Here is a 21,512-nt window from a genome sequence, read left to right on the forward strand (position 1 = left end):
GCTTCCCACTCAGGTCAGGGATGTCCTTGTCCACAGCCTTGGCAACACCAGGAGAAATAGTAATGATATTCTGGGTAGCCACTCGGCCATCATGCCACAGCTTCCAGAAGTGCCATCTGCAGTCTTCTGGGTGGCAGTGATGGCATGGACTGTGCTCATGAGTCCCTCCACAATGCTGAAGATGTCATGGATGACCTTGGTCGGGGGGCAAGCAGTTGGTGGTTCAGGAGGTACTGCTGACAATCTTGAGTTGTCATAATTATGGTTCAGCTCAACACAATACTTGGGGGCATCAACAGATGGGGCAGAAATGATTACTTTTTGGCTCTTCTCTTCATGTGAGCCCCAGCCTTCTCAAGATAATGAAGGCACCAGGAGACTCTACAACATATTCAGCACTGGATCTTATACCTGGAAGATGAACATGGGCTTTTCCTTGATAATAAGCTTCCCATTCTCAGTCTTGACTGTGCTATTGAGCTAGTCATGGGTGGAATTATACTGGATGAAGTTGAGATCAACAAAGGGGTCATTATTGGCAACAGTATACATTTTGCCAGATTTGAAAACAGCCTTGGTAACCAGGCATACAATATAGCCAAATCCATTCACTCCAACCTTCACCATCCTATCTCAGGGATAGTGCAGCTATCTCTGTCCAACAGGGAGAAACAGAGAGGCTAGATTTCTTTTACTGGCATTTTATTTAAAATGTTTTATTTATGGGGCGCCTGGGTGGTTTAGTCAGTTAAGCATCCGACTTTGGCTCAGGTCACAATTTGTGGGTTTGAGCCCATGTCGGGCTCTGTGCTAACAGCTCAGAGCCTGGAGCTCTTCAGATTCTCTGTCTCCCTCTCTCTCTGCCCTCCCCCCACTCCTGCTCTGTTTCTCTCTCAAAAATAAAACATTAAAAAATTTTTAAAATTTGTTTATTCAGTAAATGAGATTGATGTATTTTTTGTATATTTGTCTAGTTTTAATATTAATTTTATGTTGAATTCATAAAATGAATTGTAGAGCTTCCATATCCCACCTTACCCCACAACGCCATGGTATAGAATTTTGCTAACCCAAAGTATGCTTCATGGACTAGCAGCATGGATATCAACTGGATGTCAAGCTCACTTCCTAGAATTTGTTAGAAATGCAAAAATCTCAGGCCCTACCCCATATCCTAATTAGGATATGCATCACAAATAAGATCCCCAGGTGACTTGTATGCATGGTAAGATTAGAGAAGCTCAGATCCAGAATGGTTGAAACAGTGATGAAACTATCTTTTCTTTAAAATGTCATACAGAACTCAGATATGAAGCCAACCAGTTATGGTAACTTTTAATACTTAACTTGATCTATGATAATTATGGTATACGCAAGGTTGCTACTTCTTGGGTGAATTTTGGTATTTTATATTTTGTTAATAAATCATCTGTATCCCCTGAGCTTTACAACTTTTGTTGCATAGAGTTGCATTCCGTTAAAAAAAATTTTTTTTAATGTTTATTTATTTTTGAGAGACTGGGATAGAGCACAAGCAGGGGGGACAGAGAGAAGGAGACACAGAATCCAAAGCAGGCTGAAGGCTCCCGAGCTGTCAGCAGAGCCCAATGCGGGGCTCAAACATACGAACCGTGAGATCGTGACCTGAGCCGAAGTCAGACACTTAACCTACTGACCACCCAGGTGCCCCTAGAGTTGCATTCTTGTTACTTCATTACTATTAATATCTTCCATCACTTGATGACGTCTCCTTCTCTATGTATTTTTGCTTTTGTTTTCTTTTTATCAAGCTTACAAAAGCTGTGTCTATTTTCTTGTTCTTTTCAGAGAACTAGCTTTTGGATTCAATTAATAATCCCTTAGTTAAAACCTGGCAGGGGAGGAGGCCCTACAACATGAGCCATTACTGTGGATGAGTTCAGCTTTGCTATTAACATTGAAACCATGTGTACATGTGAACCTGAAGTTCCAGGGACCAAAGCATCATGAGAATGCAGGATTAATACCTATTTTCAGTTGATAAATCACAGTCTGAATAGGGACATACCTCCACCAAAATTGCCTTTCTGCATACCTAATCATATTCTAAATGTCATGTATGGTCTCCCTGGTATAGTTCACTAAATAACATTTTGAGCATTTGTATTTTGCTTTAAGGTCTATAATGCCTTTCATACCCTTAATCTCATTTGAGATTTGTGTTTAAAAGGATCTAATAGATAATCTTGACTAAGGGGGAATACAGTCCTAACCTGATTTTCACATACTGAGATCAGCTGGGGCCCTCAGAATGCTGTTTCTCCAGTGGGCTGAACAGGTCCCACAGAAGAGTGTGTATTTTAGGCAGAGCTAAGAAAGCAAGTATTCCCTCAGATAAGGAAAAGGCATGAGTTGAAATTTTAGCCATGAACAGATAAAAGAAAACAGCAAATTTCAGATACTTATCTTAAAGCAGACAATTATGTGAAATGCATTAGCTTTTTTTCCCTTTCAATTAAGGAGTCAAGGTTTTGTTTGCCCTCTTAAAAACTGGACGAAAAACCTATTACTTATGCACTTTCATTTCTTACCTTTGCAAATATTCTAATCAGATAAGGATTTCAAAAGCTAGATGACTGTAAGCTTTTGCACTCAAATTGACCCAAGTTTAGGATAATAGCTGCAAAAGTATAAAGTGTAGTTTATTGAATTTGGGATTTTGGTTCACTGATAGACCAGTCTTATGTTGATCATTATGGAGGAGTTATTACAAAGATACTGCTGAAGTCCTTCACAAAATTAATTTTAATCTTGTACCGCTGACCAGAGATTTCTGATCTATAATAACACTTGGCTAGTCTTTCTTTTGTGGTGTATTTAGGTTTCCTTTAAGCACCTGGAGTAGAAACCATCTTAACCTCACATTCCTGTCAGTACTATGCGTAGGACCTTTTTAACTTCCGATAAGTAGTGCTGAGTACTGAAAAAGAGAAAATAATCCTCCACCCTTCCTACCTCAGAGAACTGGTCAATGCACCTACTTGATAGTATTTTCCCTGCTAAGCAAAATGTTCCCATCCTAAATTCCAGGACAGAATGTGAGTAAAAGAGAGAGAAAATGGTAGCAGTAATGACATGATGTCCATAGCATTTTAGTGTTGGAAATAAAATACTAGAGGACAAACCTTTTGACATTGAAATCTTATTTGGGGAGAATGCTCATTATGAAGCAAATGGAAAAAGTAAAATAATCCATTTTTTTTAAGACTGTGAATTACTTATTCTTTCCATTTTTTTTCTTCTGGGAGGAGTGTAAACTTAAATCCAAAACATCCTGTAATATAGTTCATTTCTCCTCTGACCTAAAGTCCTAGAAAGATACAGATATTACATGATTGTTCTATTTTTTAAAAATGTTAATACAAAGTATTCCCTGGAAACCTTTTCTTTCAGACAATACCACTCAGAAGTTCACCTCCCCACCCCACCCCCCACCCCCCATTCAGCATTCAACTCTATGGCTGAGTACTTGCCATGGTCCCCAGCCCTCTGTTTAGTGGTGGGTTGGGAGACAGACCGAGAGTGAACTTTAACATAGAGAAAAATATGGATATCCCAATGGGTATGCCCTGGTTATTTTGGGGAAACTTGCTGCAAAAGTGAATATAATTCAGGTACAGGATACCACACCTAAACAATCTCAAAGGGCAGGCAGAGGACAAACCAGACAAGACAAAGGAAAGGGGAACGAGGCAGAAGAGACAGCATGGAAAGAGACTAGGACAAAACAAGCCCAGAAAACTGTCAGTGCAAAGGTTTTACTGATGGGATGCAGATAAGGAGGATCTTGTAGAGGTTCCATGCAGAGTCCATACTCTTAACCTCTATACCACTTGGTGACTATATGGAAGATGGGCTTTAAAGTGAGAAGACTGGAGGAAAGATGACCTGTTTGGTAGATACAAGGCCTCAGTTAAAGCATATGAGCGCACACACACACATATCCTATATATATAGGATATATAGGTATATATATAGGATAGTGATCAGGACTATAGACTCTGCACTAAGACTCCCTGGGTGAAACTAAAATTTCAGTTCCACTAACTTACTGGCAGTATGATGATGTGCCTCAGTTTCAGTACCAGTAAAACTAGGAATAGCAACATTACCCAGCCAACAGGATTTTTTAAGGATTAAATGAAATCCTACACAGAAGTACACTTCACCTAGTGGCTAGGAGTGCCCAAAGTTTGCCCCTATTAGAATGTTACAAGTTGCAGAGACAGGAATGGACCTATTTTACTAAGTAGGTACAATTAGCAGGGTTTGGGGATTCAGGCTGGGGGCAGGGGGGAATGGAAAGGGAGGCAGAGGGGACTAGAGGTTTTTACTGCCAGCTAGATTACTGGCTAGCTAGGAAGGCCAACAACAATAAAGGAGATGTCTTATGGAAAACAGAGAGGACTTCCTTTCCTTTTGGACATTTTAAGTTTAAGGTATTAATGGAATATCTATGCACAAATAACCGGTTTAAATGGTTGAACATGAGTATGAGGCTCAGGGAAGTGATGTAGGGGAGTCATTAGCAAACAGATGACAAGGTAAGTGTTAGAACACTGGGCCAAGAATATCATTCTGAAAGATATGCACATTTATTTTGTGTTAATATATAAAATGTACTTAAATGACATGAAAATATAGAAAATATCAGTTTTAGCAGTGTGGGAATGAAGAATGACTTATGACAAATATAGTATATTCACATTATTCAGAAAAATTAGAGTACTAATAGCACATTCTGATCCTAAACCATATATATCAAATAAGGACAGATGCCTCTACACACTCAGTTTTGAGTCAGCTAGATTTTACAGTTATTCCCAGAAAGACCAAAGTAAATTGACATTAACAAACAATGTTAAGTTCTTTGAAAGGTTATTTTCTATAACCACTTTGTTTAAAGCATAATAAAAAGGCATTTAATCTCAACACTGTCAGTCTTCATTCCCAGTAAAAATAAGTACATGTTAATGATCTGATGTCAGGATGCCAACTGGTCAAATTTCTTCTTTTTTTAAGTCATTTCCCCCTAATATCCAGAATTTTGTTTCACTGAAACAATCAAAAAGCTAACATTAAGTCTGCTCTACCCACTTAGCAAAGTAGTGAAGTAATTTTACTTGTCCTATCACTTGTGGAACCAAGCCTTCTTTAAAAAATAAATGGAAAAGTGCAGGGGCGCCTGGGTGGCTCAGTCGGTTGAGCGTCCGACTTCGGCTCAGGTCATGATCTCGCGGTATGTGAGTTCGAGCCCCGCGTCGGGCTCTGTGGTGACAGCTCAGAGCCTGGAGCCTGTTTCAGATTCTGTGTCTCCCTCTCTGTCTGACCCTCCCCCGTTCATGCTCTGTCTCTGTCTCAGAAATAAATAAACGTTAAAAAAAAATAAATGGAAGAGTGGAATTTAAGTTTATCGTTATTAGTCAAAATATCACAAAAGCCATAATGAGCCACCAAATCCAGCAATTCCAGCACAGAACACCTGCAATACATTTAGGAACCTGCAAACTTTCTATTTTGTCCTCCACAGGCTGGGAGCCACTAGTGCAGTTATTCTGGCATTTCAAATATGGAAAAATGAAATATTTTGAGGTGTCACTTCAGGGTGGGAGGGGGTAATAATAGGGTATGAGCATTTTTCTTCAGTGAAGTGTTGTTGATATTTTTGGCAGCACAGTATTCTTTTAGCTCGTTGACCTGCATTTCCCTCACAAGTGAACATTTCGTGAACATCCCACTCCCGCATCCCTCCACCCCAATACCAGCAGCATGCTCCATCACTGTGACAATCACATAATGGCCACAAACACCCCCTAGAATAGTAGTGCTGTCCCAGGTTGACCAACCACTATTGTAAAAGGTTGGCTCAGCTGATTAAAATGCTGCTTTTAGCAGCTTGGGTGTCTTTGTTGCAATACCAAATACTGAGAACACAACAAATGTTTATTTAAGAAAACCCATTCCCATTACTAGGGCAGAGGGTGGGGGGGGGGAGGGGTCAGAGTATCCTAAAAGGTCAGAGAACTCTTAGAAATCTAGTTCAACCATTCCAAAATTACAGATGGGGGAAAAAATGTCCAAAAGAAGTTAAGTGACAGGCCCATAGTTCTATGGCTAGGAAATGGCTAAGCCAGAATTAAAACCCTAAATTCTAGTCCAGTACTTCTTCTACTACACCATGCCCCCAACTCACATAACCCACACATGGATATATTAAAAGCTCAGCAGCTTCAGTTATGTCCAAAGGAACAAAATTCCTTTAAATTTCACACATGAAGACAAACACCACCCCCCCAAAAGTCACTCAGATTCACTGGGGTCTAAGGATTCATTTAATAATGCTTTGAGGTTTCCATTCCAGGCTTAATAATTCACCTTCAAATTAAAACCTGGCATTTTTACTTATCATCCCATCCAAGTAAGAATTTTACGAATGTAAAATATATACCAGTTTCTACATTAGCGTATCTTGAGGAAGTGATGAACAGCTCCTGCTGCCATTTTAAAGTAGGAACTTAACAATTCAACTTCAAATTTTGTCAGCTTATAATAAATATATGGGTGTAGCTTTAAACAGTAAGTTGTGGACAACTGGCACCATGAAAAAGCAGCATGTGTAAGTGTAAGATGATCTTCCCCATATATATTAGGAAAAAAAGGAATCTTCACTACAACGATAAGCAAAATATCCAACAAATACATACTAATTTCTCATGGCCTCATGGTTGGGAGTGGGGGGAGGGGCATGGACTTCATGCAAGATGCTCCAAATATTAACATCAAATACTACACACCCATATTGTTTATACTTAATGATATAATTTCACTACTTTTAGTAAATTAGCAATATTTGGCACTTTTTGTCTCACGTTTACACCTAGATACCAGAACATAAAATACTATTATTTATTAGCCCCATTTATCACCCATGCTAATTTTCTTTCTAGAATGGTAAAGGTATGGTAAAGAAATGAACCAATATCTGCTCATAAACAAAAAGGTTTCTTTTTGATACACTTAGCTACTGTTTTAAAGACTGGAGTCCTGGATGACCAGCTCCCTTTGGAAGATCTAACCACTGAATTTAGTTTGCTTTCTTACAAATGCACGTGTGATCAAAGATGGACCCAGTGGTATATTACTGACTTACCGCCAAATGGCAAACTTATCAAAGTAGCTGTGATTCTCAACAAGGGTCAAAGCCTACTCCTAGTTCCCAGGGAGAATATCAGATCGGTCTTATTTCAGCTGTGTAATTGAAGGCAGAAGGCAGAAAGAAGAGGGTGTCAATTCTGATGTCTTCCTGTGCCCACCACCTTCATATCACGGTGAAAAGTGGGGACTGTGTATCCAACTGAAGGAAAACACCTCAACATGTTATCATTGCAGAAACAAAACCAGCAGAATCCTTTACAGTAGTCTCAGATACACTACTCCCCTTTTGTCTCTAGATAGGGTGGATGCAGAAGCAATGGGAACACAAATATCCTCACCAGATGAAGGAGTTAACAGTGGCACTCCCATTTTGGAAAGCTTTTCTCAGATACTATCCCACCACTGCCTCTTAAAACTAAAGAATTCTAATTACTAACTTATTCCTGTAAGTGAAAAATAAAATTTCCTAGCAGGAAAACAGCTAGCTAGAGCTGGGGCTAAACCCTCAGAGCTGCTAACACCCCATTTAGGATTCTCCCAGAGATTACATTCAACATCATCATACAGACCGGGGGCTGGGGGCCACGTGCGGCAGGACACACACAGCCAGGACTCATGTGTAAAAGAACAAAAGGGAAACCTGGATACTACTGTTTCTGCCAATGCCATAAACATCTCCCAGGACTTGGAAATGACCAGCTAATTTTACCTCAGTCTAACCATTAGCTCTGCAGAATCTGTTGACCCTAACATAAAGAAGGAAGATGAAGGAGAAAGTCAATTACAGATTTCACAAATATCTGGTACGTAAGTCTGTAATTTTTAATTAGAATTAACTATCAAAGACACTGCACCTTTTAAGTCTTTGAACTTAATAATGTTTAACAATGGCTTTATTAGGTGAACGCTTGAAAGCATTCAACATTAAATTCAATTTACTTCACATAAATGTTTTCAAATACATTATCAGCAATTCTTAAATATTTCAAATCAACCCACTTAAGTATAGAAGGCTTGCTCATAGGTCTTCTGAGGTGACAAGACGACTGAAAGGAACCTTGGACTTGAGTCCAGATCTCTAACCAACAATCACCATGTCATCACCGGTGAACTCATATGAGGGAACTTCAAGATTGAGAGGTGCAGGCCCCTTCCTGATCCTGCCAGAAGCATCATAGTGTGACCCATGGCAAGGGCAGTAATAACCACCAAAATCTCCTGCATTTGCAATGGGTACACAACCAAGATGAGTGCAAACACCTATCAGGATAACCCATTCAGGTTTCTTTACTCGATCTAAATCATGCTGCGGGTCCCTCAACTGGGACACTTCAACTGCAGCTTCCTGCTCAATTTCCTTCTTGGTTCTATGACGCACAAACAGCGGTTTTCCTCTCCATTTGAAAGCCATGTTCTTGCCTTCTGGAATATCGGATAGCTTGATTTCGATTTTCGACATGGCCAACACATCAGCAGAAGCACTCATGCTGGAAACAAACTGGGAGACGACATTCTTGGCAGCATATGCAACACCTATACTAGTTGTTGCAGTTATCAAATAGGAGAAACCTTTTCTAGCCTCACTGCTCTCTTTTGAAGACTTTGTACCATCTAACACTTCGGTGCGTCGATAGTCAGAGAAGTCAGGCACTCTGATGTCTGTGTGGGAATAACGAACAGACGCAGGGACTGCAAGATAAACAGAAAGTTAAAAAAACAATTAGATGAGTACCCTGAAAGAAGTATACATCAGGAAATAACCTTTGTGAATTCATAAGCAAAAATCAAGTTATAAAAATGTGAAATATAGCACTAATGCCAGAAATGGTCAGGTTGGCAGTGCCTGCATAGAAAATATTGAAAAAGAAATGGAAGTCAATCACTACCTATCATACTGGTATGAAATCACAGGATAATATGCGTAAACTGAACTTCTTCCTGATTGAACACAGTTGATTCAGAATTTCTAACGATTTAGTGCATCAAATCTAAAAAGCTAAATAGTACTGTAAACAGCAATATTTTAAAATCCCCAAAATTCAACATGCCAAGACATACAACTATGTTAACTACCTCCCATATTCTCTGGATTACAAGGGACCGTAAAACTCATCAAGTCCACCCAATAAGTTGATTTGTGGGGCTCCTGGGTAGCTCGGTCAGTTAAGCGTCTGACTCCTGATTTCAGGAGCCTGCTTGAGATTTTCGCTCTCCCTCTCTCTCTGCCCCTCCCCCACCCATGTTCTCTCTCTCTCTCTCTCTCTCTCTCTCTCTCATGCACAAAATAAACATTAAAAAAAAGGTGATTTGTGATCATCTTATTAAACCAAATGTCTAACTTCACATTACTATCTACTTACTCTCTGAAAGTTCAGTAGAACTGCTAAAAATTCATAAATACTTATTACCATAAACATTCTGTGAACTGTTAGTATAACTTTAGTTGCAGAAAATGAAGAGATTTTCTATTTTAGACTCTGGAGTATAAATCAGTATTACTTTAACTTCAAGTAAAGCTACCAATGGGCAGAAAAGGACATCCTTGTCAAAATACACAACTATCAAATGAAATCTCCAAAAGAGCCAATTATTTCAACTTAGTACAGGATAAAAGACAAATTTTCATATATACCCCTCTTCAGTGAAGGGCAGTAACTTCTATAAGAGTAAGGGCATTATCTTTCTTTTTCAGTGCTGTGGATTTCTCAACTGAGACACTACTACTGCAGGCTGGCCAGATCTTTGTGTCAAATGAATGTTAACTAATTACTATTTATGTAGTACTTTGGATGTAAGTAGTTTTTAAACTAAACAGATTATGACCTTTGTCCATACTATTTTAAAATATCTGACAAAAAATTAACTTACTGGCATCACTTTTAAGTATGTTTCAGGAAGCAAATCTCTTTGCAAGTTGTATACGCATTTTAGGAAATTTGTCACAAGGTTTCTTTTTTTATAAAAGGGACATTAAAAATTCCTCACTTAAAAACTGTGTTGTTTCAAAAAGAAAAATGTACTTATAAAATGCAATTTCATGTAAGTTGCAGCCTACCAGGCTGTCTCATCCTAATATACTTCCTTGAGTATTACAATAAAGAACATGACCACACTTTTCACATGGTTCTCAAAGTCAGTAACAATGGAAGCTGTAAGTCAGCCTTGAACGTGGAGATTAGGGGCACTGATCCCATATGCAGTGGGATTAACACATAATTTGTATGTTATATATCTCATATATATAATTCTTATAATAAAGTAAGCTAGGGAAAAGAAAACATTAAGAAAACCATAAAAAATACATTTGCAGCAGTGTACCATATTTATAAAAAAAAAAAAAAAAATCCACATATAAGTGGACCTGCACAGTTCAAATCCATGTTGTTCAAGGGCCAGCTGTATTCCCAAACAATGGTGAAACCTATCAAAATCACTCTATGTACTTTTCTGGGACCAGGACAAGGGTAGTGACTACCTAATATTTACAACTATGGCAAAGTGACATTATCATATACTACCCTACTTCTACCTAATGCTAACCTAACAGTGTAGACTGGGGTTTGGGATCAAGTATGAATTACCTTCCTTTGGTATTCTCTGGAATTACAAAGGAAAATGTGTATCATACCTAAAAGATGAAGGAACCAAAGTCCATACTTCTACATTAAAAACAGTGTCTACAATCTTTAACCATATAACAGTATACAAGCAAATGTACAGGAACATTAAACAGAATGGTTTTGACATTCTCATCCAGAGATTTGGTGGTGAAAGAAATCCAGCTGTCTACTGCCACTCTACCTAGCAGGTTACACTTTAGTACAATAGTACAATACTGTACTATTGTATATTGTACCACCATGAATATTTTGGGAAATTTAACTGCCATATTGCAAAAGTCATTTCTAAATAATTTACATTAACTGTATTAGGTGTGACTTTAGCAACAAAGATGCTAGCTAGATTTAGTTCTAAACTCAAGCAAAACCAGATACTTCTGGAAATAGAGAAAATTTAAGAGACTATAACAAAAAACAGGTTTTCCTTTCTTAAGATGAACTCTGATGTGCCTTGGAAATCTTCCTCTCACATCATGGATCTTCTGATCCAACCCTCCCATTTCACACCCTCAGAACTATCTTTCTACAAACCATCTAGACAGATTATAACGTGAACTAAAACTACAAGCTGAAGGCATTATTATAGAAAAAGTTTGCCTTACGGTTCTGTATCATTTACCTGTTCTTGGGAAAGTCAGGTAAGCCTCTAATTTTTAGAAGAAACCCTTTAGTCACTAGACAAATTCCAAAGATGCTTTTTGCATTTGCTGTTGAAATTTTGTCCTCCTTTATTGTTTCTTACCTCCAGATCCAAAGAATAGGCTTGGGATGGGCTGGTGTACTCTGCTCACGCCCTGAACAGTGTCTCCAAAACCCACTGGTGCCCCCAAACAACAACAAAAATCGCCATTTTATTCATTTGCCACTATCCTGCACTGCCTGTATGCAAAATCTGAGGTTGTAGGAAACAGAAAAATAAAGATTCTTCTCTATGCCTCAAGCTCAAGGTCAGAGGAATCACCAGGAAATCCAATAGTAGGAAGTGTTATGTACCATAAAAATAAAGGAATCAGCAAATATAAAATTTTATTGACCTGACCCTGAACGGAGATTGATTTGGTAAGACGGAAATGTGGAAAACTGGTGGGAGGATTATTTTAAAGTAAAGAGAATAGGGTGAATGAAGGAAAACTAAAGAGAGTGGGGGTAATAACTTAGCTTGCAGGGCAAGTGTCACTGTCAGTGGGGCCAGGCAGGCAGATAACGCAATGGAGGAGGTCTGGTGAGAACTGTGATGACCTGGAAGAGCGATTGCTCCAACTAAGAGGGCAGCCAGTGCACAGCACTTTTCTCATGGTGAAACAAGTTCAGTGTTGCCAGATTCCAACATTTTAAAACACGCAAAAAATCTTCCTTTTAAGACTGTGCAGGATGGGAACACTACAGGTACAATGGCACACAGGTTGCCATTTGAGGATTTCCAATACAGAGCATAAAAAAAAAAAAAAAAAAAAGACATGGCACAAAAGATAGTGCAGGATCTGGTTCATGGCTAAATCAATCTTTCAAATCCATGTTCTATCACATACACAAAGTTTATCCTTGTGTAAGTCACTTCACTTCTTGTAGTTTGTTTTCTACCTGTAAAATGGGAATATCACCAACCTCTGCTTGTGGCTCTTCTTGAGCATCAAACTGATTACAGTGTAAAAACCCTCTGGCCCAGCAAAACATTGCCGATACTCCACATCATTAATGACCTTGGGGCTTGTGTTATTGTTTTGCTGCTGTTGCTGTTGAGAGGGATGCGTGAAAGACAAGGGCATTAGACGGTTTAGGTGGCGGTGAGCAGGACAAGGGCCCAAATATTAATAGTTCTTATTTTTTCAACATGTATAATAAAATGCCCCCAAATGTGCTAATGGCTTTAAGTAGAATTTTTCCATCTAAACCTCATGACATTACCTACGTAATTGGTATAATCATTCATCCATTTCACTGGTGAGGAAAAACATTCAGAAATTTGCCCAGTCAAACGACCTGTAAGCAGCAAAATCTGTCAGACTTTGCTGGAAACAGTCGGCATTCAGAGTTCTTGAACTCAACCTATGATGTACAAGATTAGCCTGTGGTTTAGGCAGACTGGTCGCCAACGGAAACAGAGGCCCGCAAAGCGAGAGCTGGAGGTCACTTGAGATCGCCCAACCTAGCCGCGTCCGCGCACAGGTGAGGGCAGAGACCCAGGAGGTGTAGAAGCTTGCCCAAGGTCGACCTAGCAAGGCAACTTAATCCCCCAAAGGGGCTCCGCTCCATTTCCCCGCCCTCCTGAGCTGCGCTATGGGTCGAGGGCCCGAGGGAGCGAGAACGGGGGTACCCCTCAGCCCGGCTCACCATTGAGGCCCACGGAGGCGACCAAAGGCCGGCTCGCGGCCTGGCCACTCAGCGACTCCCGGCACAGGAAGGGCCGCTTCACGTCCAGCACTGGCGGCTCCGAGGTGGCGGGCACTGAAGCCTGCACCAGAGGCCGCAATGCGCCCGCCACCCCGCGGGACGTGGCCGATAGGACGGGCGCGAACGGGCCCGAACGGGCGGCCACCGACAACATGGCGACAGGGGCTCCAAACGCCGAGCCGGTCACAGGGACGACCTTTCGCCGCGGCGCAGGCGCGAGGAAGCACAGGAGGCGCGCGATCCGTGACGTCTGCGCGCCGGCCTCAACGGTGGCTCCCCGGAGAGGTGGGGGTACAGAGCCAGGAAAGGCGCTGCGTCAGAGGCGGGGCTTCGAGCTTACGCTAAGAGCGGAAGGGGGCGGGGCGGAGCCGGGCGGGAAGGTCTGGGTGCCGCCCAATCTGTCCTCCCCAACATCTTTTGGTGTGTAACCTGGTGTCTGCGCAAAGCAGGCCCGCAGGAGTCGTCCCGCGAGTCGACTTTGGGTCCCTCAGAGTAAAAACTTAATCTGTAGGAACCTAGGGATAAGAATAAGTTGTCATCATAGTTTAGGGAAAATAGTAATTCTTAACATATGTGCATATATAATGTAATACTTATAAGGATATATGTTAGGGTGTATACATATATATTGTATATAATAGGTTTTATGTACTTATAAAACCTAGAGCCAGGCAAATAGTGGCCACCATGTGTGTACTATAATGATGATTATTAGCACCATCGAAGTAAAAAATAAATTTTAAAAAGGCCGGGGATTTTTGGTTAAAGCTTAACAATCATAGTGATAATGGTAATGATTTATGTGTATTAAGCATTTACTATGTATTAGATTTTGTGCTTTACCTTCATTTTTTCATTTATAGTCAATATCCCTATGAGGTAACAGCTATTTTCCAATGAGGAAACCAATGTTTAGAGGGATTATGTGCCCGGGACTAGATAACCAACAAGGGGTGAAAGGGGGTAGTCTGGCTTTTGAGCGCTCTTAACCACTACCAGTTTTCCTAAGTGAGATTTTAGGGGATTCAGGGATGGGTCCCTAAATCACTTTCTATCACATGGTGAGAAAATTATTTCCTTCTTAATTTTCTTTCAATCCTTCTGATTACACCAATGAGAAAGTCCCAGTTTGGTGCTAATGTATTGTTAATTCCTAACACTTGCTAACCTTCCTTTTAAGAGAATAGGCCTTGACTTCAAAGCCCTTGGTTACTTGAATCAGCATGTGGAAGATTTAATAATATAATTTTCTTTTCATGGTATTTATTTTGTCTCCTTAGTGATTCTCCAATGACTTTAGTGAAAAAAACTTTTACTTAGGTCAGAATGAGTTAATTTAAATATTAAGTAAATGAAGTTTTTCTGTGCTGTGCATGGGCCCTGGGACCTTGGCGAGTTTCCTGACTCCTCTATGCTTTAGTTTCCTCACCTGTAAAATGGAGGTGGTAATGATGCCACCTAGAAGGAGTAAATGTACTAATATGTGTAACAGTACCTACAAGGGGCCCCACATGCTAAACACCAGGCTTGCTAGTATTGTTTTATCTGACATATTCCTTCAATTCCTGCTGACTCATTTGTGTTCCTCTCTCTAGGTCCACAGCACACTGAACACTTCCTCCTGGACCCTTCTCAGGGTCTAAGTCTTGGCCATCCATATTGCCCTAGGGACTCTGTGGTACTCTCAGCACTGGAACTGGCCTCCTCAGGGGTTACTCTGACTTGGCTAGCCATAGGTCTGGCACTGGGCTCACCCCAGCAACAACCCTCATGGTAAGAGTGGATGCTTCCAGAGCAGCTACTACACCCCGTGTGTTTGAGTTCTTTACATGGAATAATGCACTTAATATCACAACAGCCCTTTGAATTGGTTAAGAGTAGGTGAGGATGGGAAAAAAAAAGAGGGAAGGAGCCTTTACAAGACTCTGGGTTTAATCCTAGTTCTAATACTAATCCTAGTTCTAATACTCACAAGCTGTAAGCCCTAAAATGAGTTATATATAGCCTCTGTGTATGCCTCAGTTTTCATTCTATAAAATGAAGATAATAATAGTGTTTATCTCCAAAGGGTTATTTTAAGGATGAATTGGACTAATATGTGTAAAGTGCAGAGAACCATGCCTGGCATACAGTAAGTGCTATGAAATGTCCATGATAACAATAAAAATAACTCCTTCCATTTTATGCCGGAAGAAACTGAGATTCAAAGATGACAAATGAGGGGCACCTGGGTGGCTCAGTCGGTTAAGCGTCCGACTTCAGCTCAGGTCATGATCTCAGGTTTGTGAGTCCGAGCCCCATGTTGGGCTCTGTGCTGACAGCTCAGAACCTGGAGCCTGCTTCGGACTCTGTGACTCCCTCTCTCTCTGCACCTCCTGCACTCATTTTCTGTCTCTCAAAAAATAAATAAACGTTAAAATGTTTTTTTAAAACGGTGAAAAATAAAAGATGACCTACCCAAAGTCACATCATTTTCTTCCGCCTTGAGATATAATTGACATATAACATGTAAATTTAAGGTGTACAGTGTATTAACTTGATATACTTATATATTGCAACTTGATTACCACCATAGTGTTAGCTAACACCCCAATCACACCATAGAATTATTTCCTTTTTTGTGGTGGGAACACAATCTAGTTTCTTGCCAACTTTCAGATGTATAATACATTGTTAACTACAATCACCATGCTGTGTGCTAGATCCCCAGAACTTACTCATCTTAGAACTGGAAGTTCGGAGCCTTTGACTGACATCTCCCCGTCTCCCACAACCCCAGCCCCTGGTAACCACCACTCTACTCTGTGTTTCTATGAATTCCAAGTCTTTACATTCAATATATGTGAGATCATATAGCATTTGACTTTCTCTATCTGAATTATTTCACTGATCATAATGCCTTCTGGATTGTTTTTGTTGTTGTTGTTCCAAATGGCAGGATTTCCTTCTTTCTCATGGCTGAATAATATTCAACTTAATGTATGTACCGTATCTTCTTTATCCATTTATCCACTAACAGACATTTAGGTTGTTTCCATATCTTGACTATAGTGAATGTTCCTATAATGAACATCTCTTTAAATCCTGTTTTCATTTCCTTTTGATATATACCCAGAAGTTGCATTGTTGGATCATATGGTAGTTCTATTTTTAAATTACTGAGACACCTCCATACTGTTTTCCATAGTGACTATATCAAGTTACATTCCCACCAACAGTGCACAAGGATTCCCTTTTCTCTACGTCCTCACCAGCATTTGTTATATACCTTATCTTTTTGATAATAATCATTCTAACAGGTGTGACATGATACCTCATTGTGGTTTTGATTTGCATTTTCCAGATTATTAGTGATGTTGAGCACATTTTCATGTGCCTGTTGACATTTGTGTGTCTTCTTTGGAAAAATGTCTATTCAGATCCTCTGCCCATTTTTGTAAAAAATGTTTATTTATTTATTTTGAGAGAGAGAGAGAGAATGAGAGCAAGTGGGAGAGGGGAGAGAAAGAATCCCAAGCAGGCTCTGTGCTGTCAGCGCAGAGCTCGATGTGGGGCTCTGCCTCACTAACCATGAGATCATGACCTGAGCCTAAACGAAGAATCACTTAACTGACTGAACCACCCAGACACCCCCCCCTGCCCATTTTTTAATCAGATTGTTTATTTTGTTGCTACTGAGTTGTATGAACTCTTTATATATTTTGACAATCTCTAATCAGATATCTGATTTGCAAAGATCTTCCCCTATTCTTTTTTTTTAATTTTTTTGTTTATTTATTATTGAGAGACAGAGACAGAGCATGAACATGGGAGGGGCAGAGAGAGGGGAGACACAGAATCTGAAGCAGGCTCCATGCTCTGAGCTGTCTGCACAGAGCCCGACACAGGGCTTGAACTCACAAACCACGAGATCATAACCTGAGCTGAAGTCAAACGCTTAACCGACTGAGCCACCCAGATGCCCCTATTATTTGTTTTCTTTAATATTTATTTATTTTTGAGAGAGAGAAAGACAAAATGTGAGTGGGGGAGGGGCAGAAAAAGAGGGAGACACAGAATCCAAAGCAGGCTCCAGGTTCTGAGCTGTCAGCACAAAGCCCGACGTGGGGCTTGAACTCACAGATCATGAGATCATGACCTGAGCTAACAATGGATGCTTAACTGACTGAGCCACCCAGGTACCCCAATCCTCTCCCATTCTAATGGTTGCTTTTTCATTTGTTAATGGTTTTCTTCGCCGTGCAGAGGATTTTTAATCTGACATATTCTCACTTATTAAGTTTTCTTTTGTTGCTTGTGCTTTTGGTGTCACATCCAAAAAATTATTGCTAAGACCAAAGTCAAGGAACGTTTTCCCCTATGCATTCTTCTAGGAGTTTTATAGTTTCTCTTCCTATGCTTAAGCCTTTTATCCATTTTGAGTTAATTTTTGTGAGTGGTGTAAGTAGGGGTCGAATTTTGTTCTTCTCCATGTGGTCATCCTCTTTTCCCAACACCATATATTGAAGATAGAATCTTTTCTCCCTTTTAGTATTCATGACTCCCTTGCTAAATATGAGTTGGCCATATATGTTAGGGTTTATTTCTGGTCTCTTGTGTTTCAGTCTTATTAAATTTACTAAAACTTGCTTTGTGACTTTTCATATGATCTAAGCTGGAGAATGTTCCATGTGCAATGATGCATGCATTATTTTTCTTAATGGTGTTCCATAGTCCTGTGGCTTTCTTTGTTCCTTTAGTCTCTCAAAGTTTTTCTCCTCTGATTGAATAATATCAATTCATCTGTCTTCTAGCTCATTGATTCCTTCTTCTGCTTGGTCAAGCCTGTTATTGAAGCATTCTATTCAGTTTTTCTCTTCAGTCGTTGTATTCTTCAGCTTCAAAATTTCTGTTTGGTTCTTTTTCATGTTTTCTATCTCTTTTTTTCTTCTCACTTTGTTCTTTTATTGTTTTCTTGTATCATTAACTTGTATGTCTATGTTCTGTGGCAGCTCTCTGGACACCTATAGAATAATTATTTTGAATTATTCATTGCACAATTCCTGGATCTCCATGCCCTTGGAGCCAGTTACTGGAGGTTTACTATATTCCTTTGGTGGAGTCATGTTTCCCTGATTTTGGTTATCTGTGTTGCCTTGCATCGGTGTCTGTACATTTGAAGAAGCAGTCACCTCTTCCAGATTTTGTGGACTGACTTCAGGAAAGGAAGGCTTTTATCTGTGGGTGGGGGCACATGTTGTGACCCTAGGTCAAATGATGCAGGAAAGCAAGTTTGGAGGCATGTGGTGGCACTAGGTTTGGGGGTGTATGATGTGTCTTTGGCTCAGGGGTCCAAAAGCATCAACAACTTTGTGGTCTTTGGTGCACACTGTGGAGGATCACAGTCACTGCAAGGGCTGTTGGGATCCTTGGTGGCACCCCCAAGTTCAGTGGCCAGGCACCATGGCAGGCAGTAGTGGTGCCAGAGTCAGAGGTGTGCACACACTGGTATGTGGTGGCCAGCTGCAGGTGCCGATATAGTGGCAGGGGCCAGTTTCAGACACATGCATAGTGGTGAGAGTCAAGACAGGCAGCAAGGGCCAGGGCCAACTCTGAGCTCCCTGGCAGCTGGTGGGGTCCTGGCTGTTGGTATACTCTCCTGTGGCTGTTGGTCTTCCCCAAGCATGAGCACTATAGAGAGGCTGGTGATGGGCCTCAGGCCAATCACGTGAATGTACAGCTGGAGGGGATGGCCCCAAGCACACATACGGTGGTAGGCGGTCAGCCACAAGGGTCTAAGCTGGAATCTTGCCCTTGCACAGCCTCAGAGGCCTGAGCTGGCTGGCCCCGATGCAGTTCCTGAGCTCCAGTCGGGGTGAGGAGAGTGGGGTGGGAGGGACTACTCAGGTAGCCAGTGAATACTTGCAGGGCAAAGTCTGGTGAAGTCTGCAGGGTCTCCACAGCAGCCATGCTGGCCATTTATTTCTTCAGTGGAGAAATCTGCTGTGGTTGTCTGCAAAACAGGTCTCTGTGAAGCACAGGTGCTCCTGCTACTTGGCTGACACTGGTAGCCCCTGTTTTTTCTTCCCTGTTCCTAGCTGTCTCTGTTCATCTCCACTTTGCCAGTCAGAAGCAGGACCTCAATGAAGTGCCCCTGAAAGTCTGGGGAAGCCAGTAGTTCACCCTGCTCTCCCTTTCCTGGCATGGAGAACTCTTTCTAGTTGGGACATTTTCTCTTGTCACTGAGCAATGCTAGCTTGGGGGATGGGTTAATTTAAGTAAAATGAATCTTACTTTCTTCTCTTTTTATGCAGTACTTCTCAGGCTTTTTGTTTACTACATTGTCAAAATTTCTTAAGTGGACCCCAGAGCTCTTCTAGAGCTGTATTTGTTTGAGATCACTGTCTAATTGTTGATCTTGTGGGGGAGACAGATACTGAAGTCTCCTGTGTTGTCATTTTGATAACATCACTCCCTCAAAGACACCTCATTGATAAGTAAAGGAGCCCATTTGTTCTGGTGTTACAGAACCAGGCTGGAACACTGGCGGAAAAACCAAGCGGCACTCAGAGATCTTGGTGCATTGGAGATTTATTTAACACTGGCAGGCTCAGAGGAGACTGATTCTCCAAAGGTCTGAGCACCGAATGCAAGTGGGGAGGGTAATTTATAGTCATCAGCTTCCATATCTGTGGGGGTTTTCCCATGCACAACAAACAAAGGAAGAAGAACCCGGAGGAGGGGTCTCTAAGCTAGAGACCAGAGTCTGTTTTAGCCCTGTTGGCCATTTTTGGGGTACTTTATTCACTTCTCCAACATTACCCCTTTGATGCCTTAAAAAAAAACTTTTAGTAGGCATTACCTTTCAGTTTTATGAGTTGGTCTCTCAGAAGACTAAGATAGGTGCAGTAGTTTGGTGAGCAACAGTGTTTTCAATAAAATGTACCATGGCTTTGAGTATACAGGGGCCAATGGATACAAATAAAATTATGGAGAGGAGGGGCCCTGCCAGGGCAGGAAGCTAGGATGCCCAATCCGTGAGATCCCATCCTTTCCATTGATTCTTTCCTGTCATCTATGTTGAATTCTTTCCTTGACTTCCTTAACCTTAGTTGTAACTGTTCCTGACTGGTTTACGAAGTAGCAACATTCCTCCCCCAGAAAGATGCAAGTCCCTCCTTTTTCTGAAGTGAGGAGGTCAAGGGCTCACCTATTTTGGAGGGTCACTGCAGCCAGAGAGTTTATTTGACTTTGTAAGGTTTCCAGAGAATCTGTCACTCGTTCCATGCCTTCATTTAGCTCTTGAGATAGTCTATAGTATGGTCCTACAGACGAACTTATGCCCCCTATTCCAGTTCCTATTCCTGTCACAATTCCTGCTCCTATCAGAACAGGTAGCAGGATTGCCTGTTTAGTCCGGGACTTGGGGCTAAAACCTGTTAGAAGCTGATCTTCAGTGTATATGGATATCTCTGGGGTTAGGAAGATGAAATAACATATCTGAGTCCACTTGGCCTCTAAGCATCGGTAGTCCGAATTAGAACACAGATAGAACACCCCAGGGGTTGAACATAGGGTCGTATTTCTCTCTAAGGTTATATTTCTTCTGCATAGAGAGGTACTGTTCATACCTTCAGGGACTGTACCGATTAGATTGTCGGCATTTGTGAGACAGATCCCAGTGGGTCCAATTAAGACAGAGGTATTGGTTTTGAGATTTTCAGGAGCTTTCCAGGTCAAAGGGATGGGAGTGGCTAAGTAAGCACTCCAGTTGAGGGGCAAGCACATCCAGCAGGTTTGGGTGAGATTATTTATTTTATGGAGGACTTGTAGAGTAGTATTGGCCCAATGCTGGAGTGGGGAATTGGTAAGCATCTGATTGAGGGCTGAAAGGTTCAAACCTTGGTAGGCTGCTGGGGGAGTGGTCGCCTTTATGGCTTGTATTACCCTATCCTGGGTATCCTTTATAACTTTTTGAAGGGCCCTATCTTGCACCCTTCCCCTGTCCAAGATCCCCCATTGAGGAAGGTAAGTGTAGCAAGCTTGCTTCCCTCTCTGGAGGCCCTTGTTGTGACATGGGCTCCTGACATTTTGGGTTATCTCGGCAGTCCAATACTTAGTCCTTGGGGCACCGGGTGACTGACAGAGAGTGGGTGTTTTCCTTTGTAGCAATCTTTGTGGAGGGGGGTGAAGGTGCTGAATGCCCTTGACCCCCTTATTGTTATATAACAATCCTGGGGGCAAGGTGGGTAAGCGGCAGTTGTGAGGGTGAGAGAGTTTATCATAATATACAGGCAATACTTAATAATCCTCCCATCCAGAGGAGGT

At 41.2% G+C, this 21,512-nt stretch overlaps 1 protein-coding gene across 1 annotated transcript; it reads right to left on the reverse strand.

Annotated features, from left to right (window-relative positions):
• Window positions 1–8,001: 8,001 nt before the first annotated feature.
• Window positions 8,002–13,434, reverse strand: LOC106975763 (cytochrome b-c1 complex subunit Rieske, mitochondrial). Its single transcript, XM_015073099.3, has 2 exons — window positions 13,146–13,434; window positions 8,002–8,883 (listed from the first exon to the last, which is right to left on the reverse strand). The coding sequence occupies exons 1-2, from the start codon at window positions 13,357–13,359 to the stop codon at window positions 8,273–8,275; spliced, it is 825 nt and encodes a 274-aa protein (XP_014928585.2). The 5' UTR covers window positions 13,360–13,434; the 3' UTR covers window positions 8,002–8,272.
• Between the last annotated feature and the right edge of the window lie 8,078 nt (window positions 13,435–21,512).

This window comes from Acinonyx jubatus, chromosome E2, assembly GCF_027475565.1.
Source record: "Acinonyx jubatus isolate Ajub_Pintada_27869175 chromosome E2, VMU_Ajub_asm_v1.0, whole genome shotgun sequence".
Taxonomy (NCBI): domain Eukaryota; kingdom Metazoa; phylum Chordata; class Mammalia; order Carnivora; family Felidae; genus Acinonyx; species Acinonyx jubatus.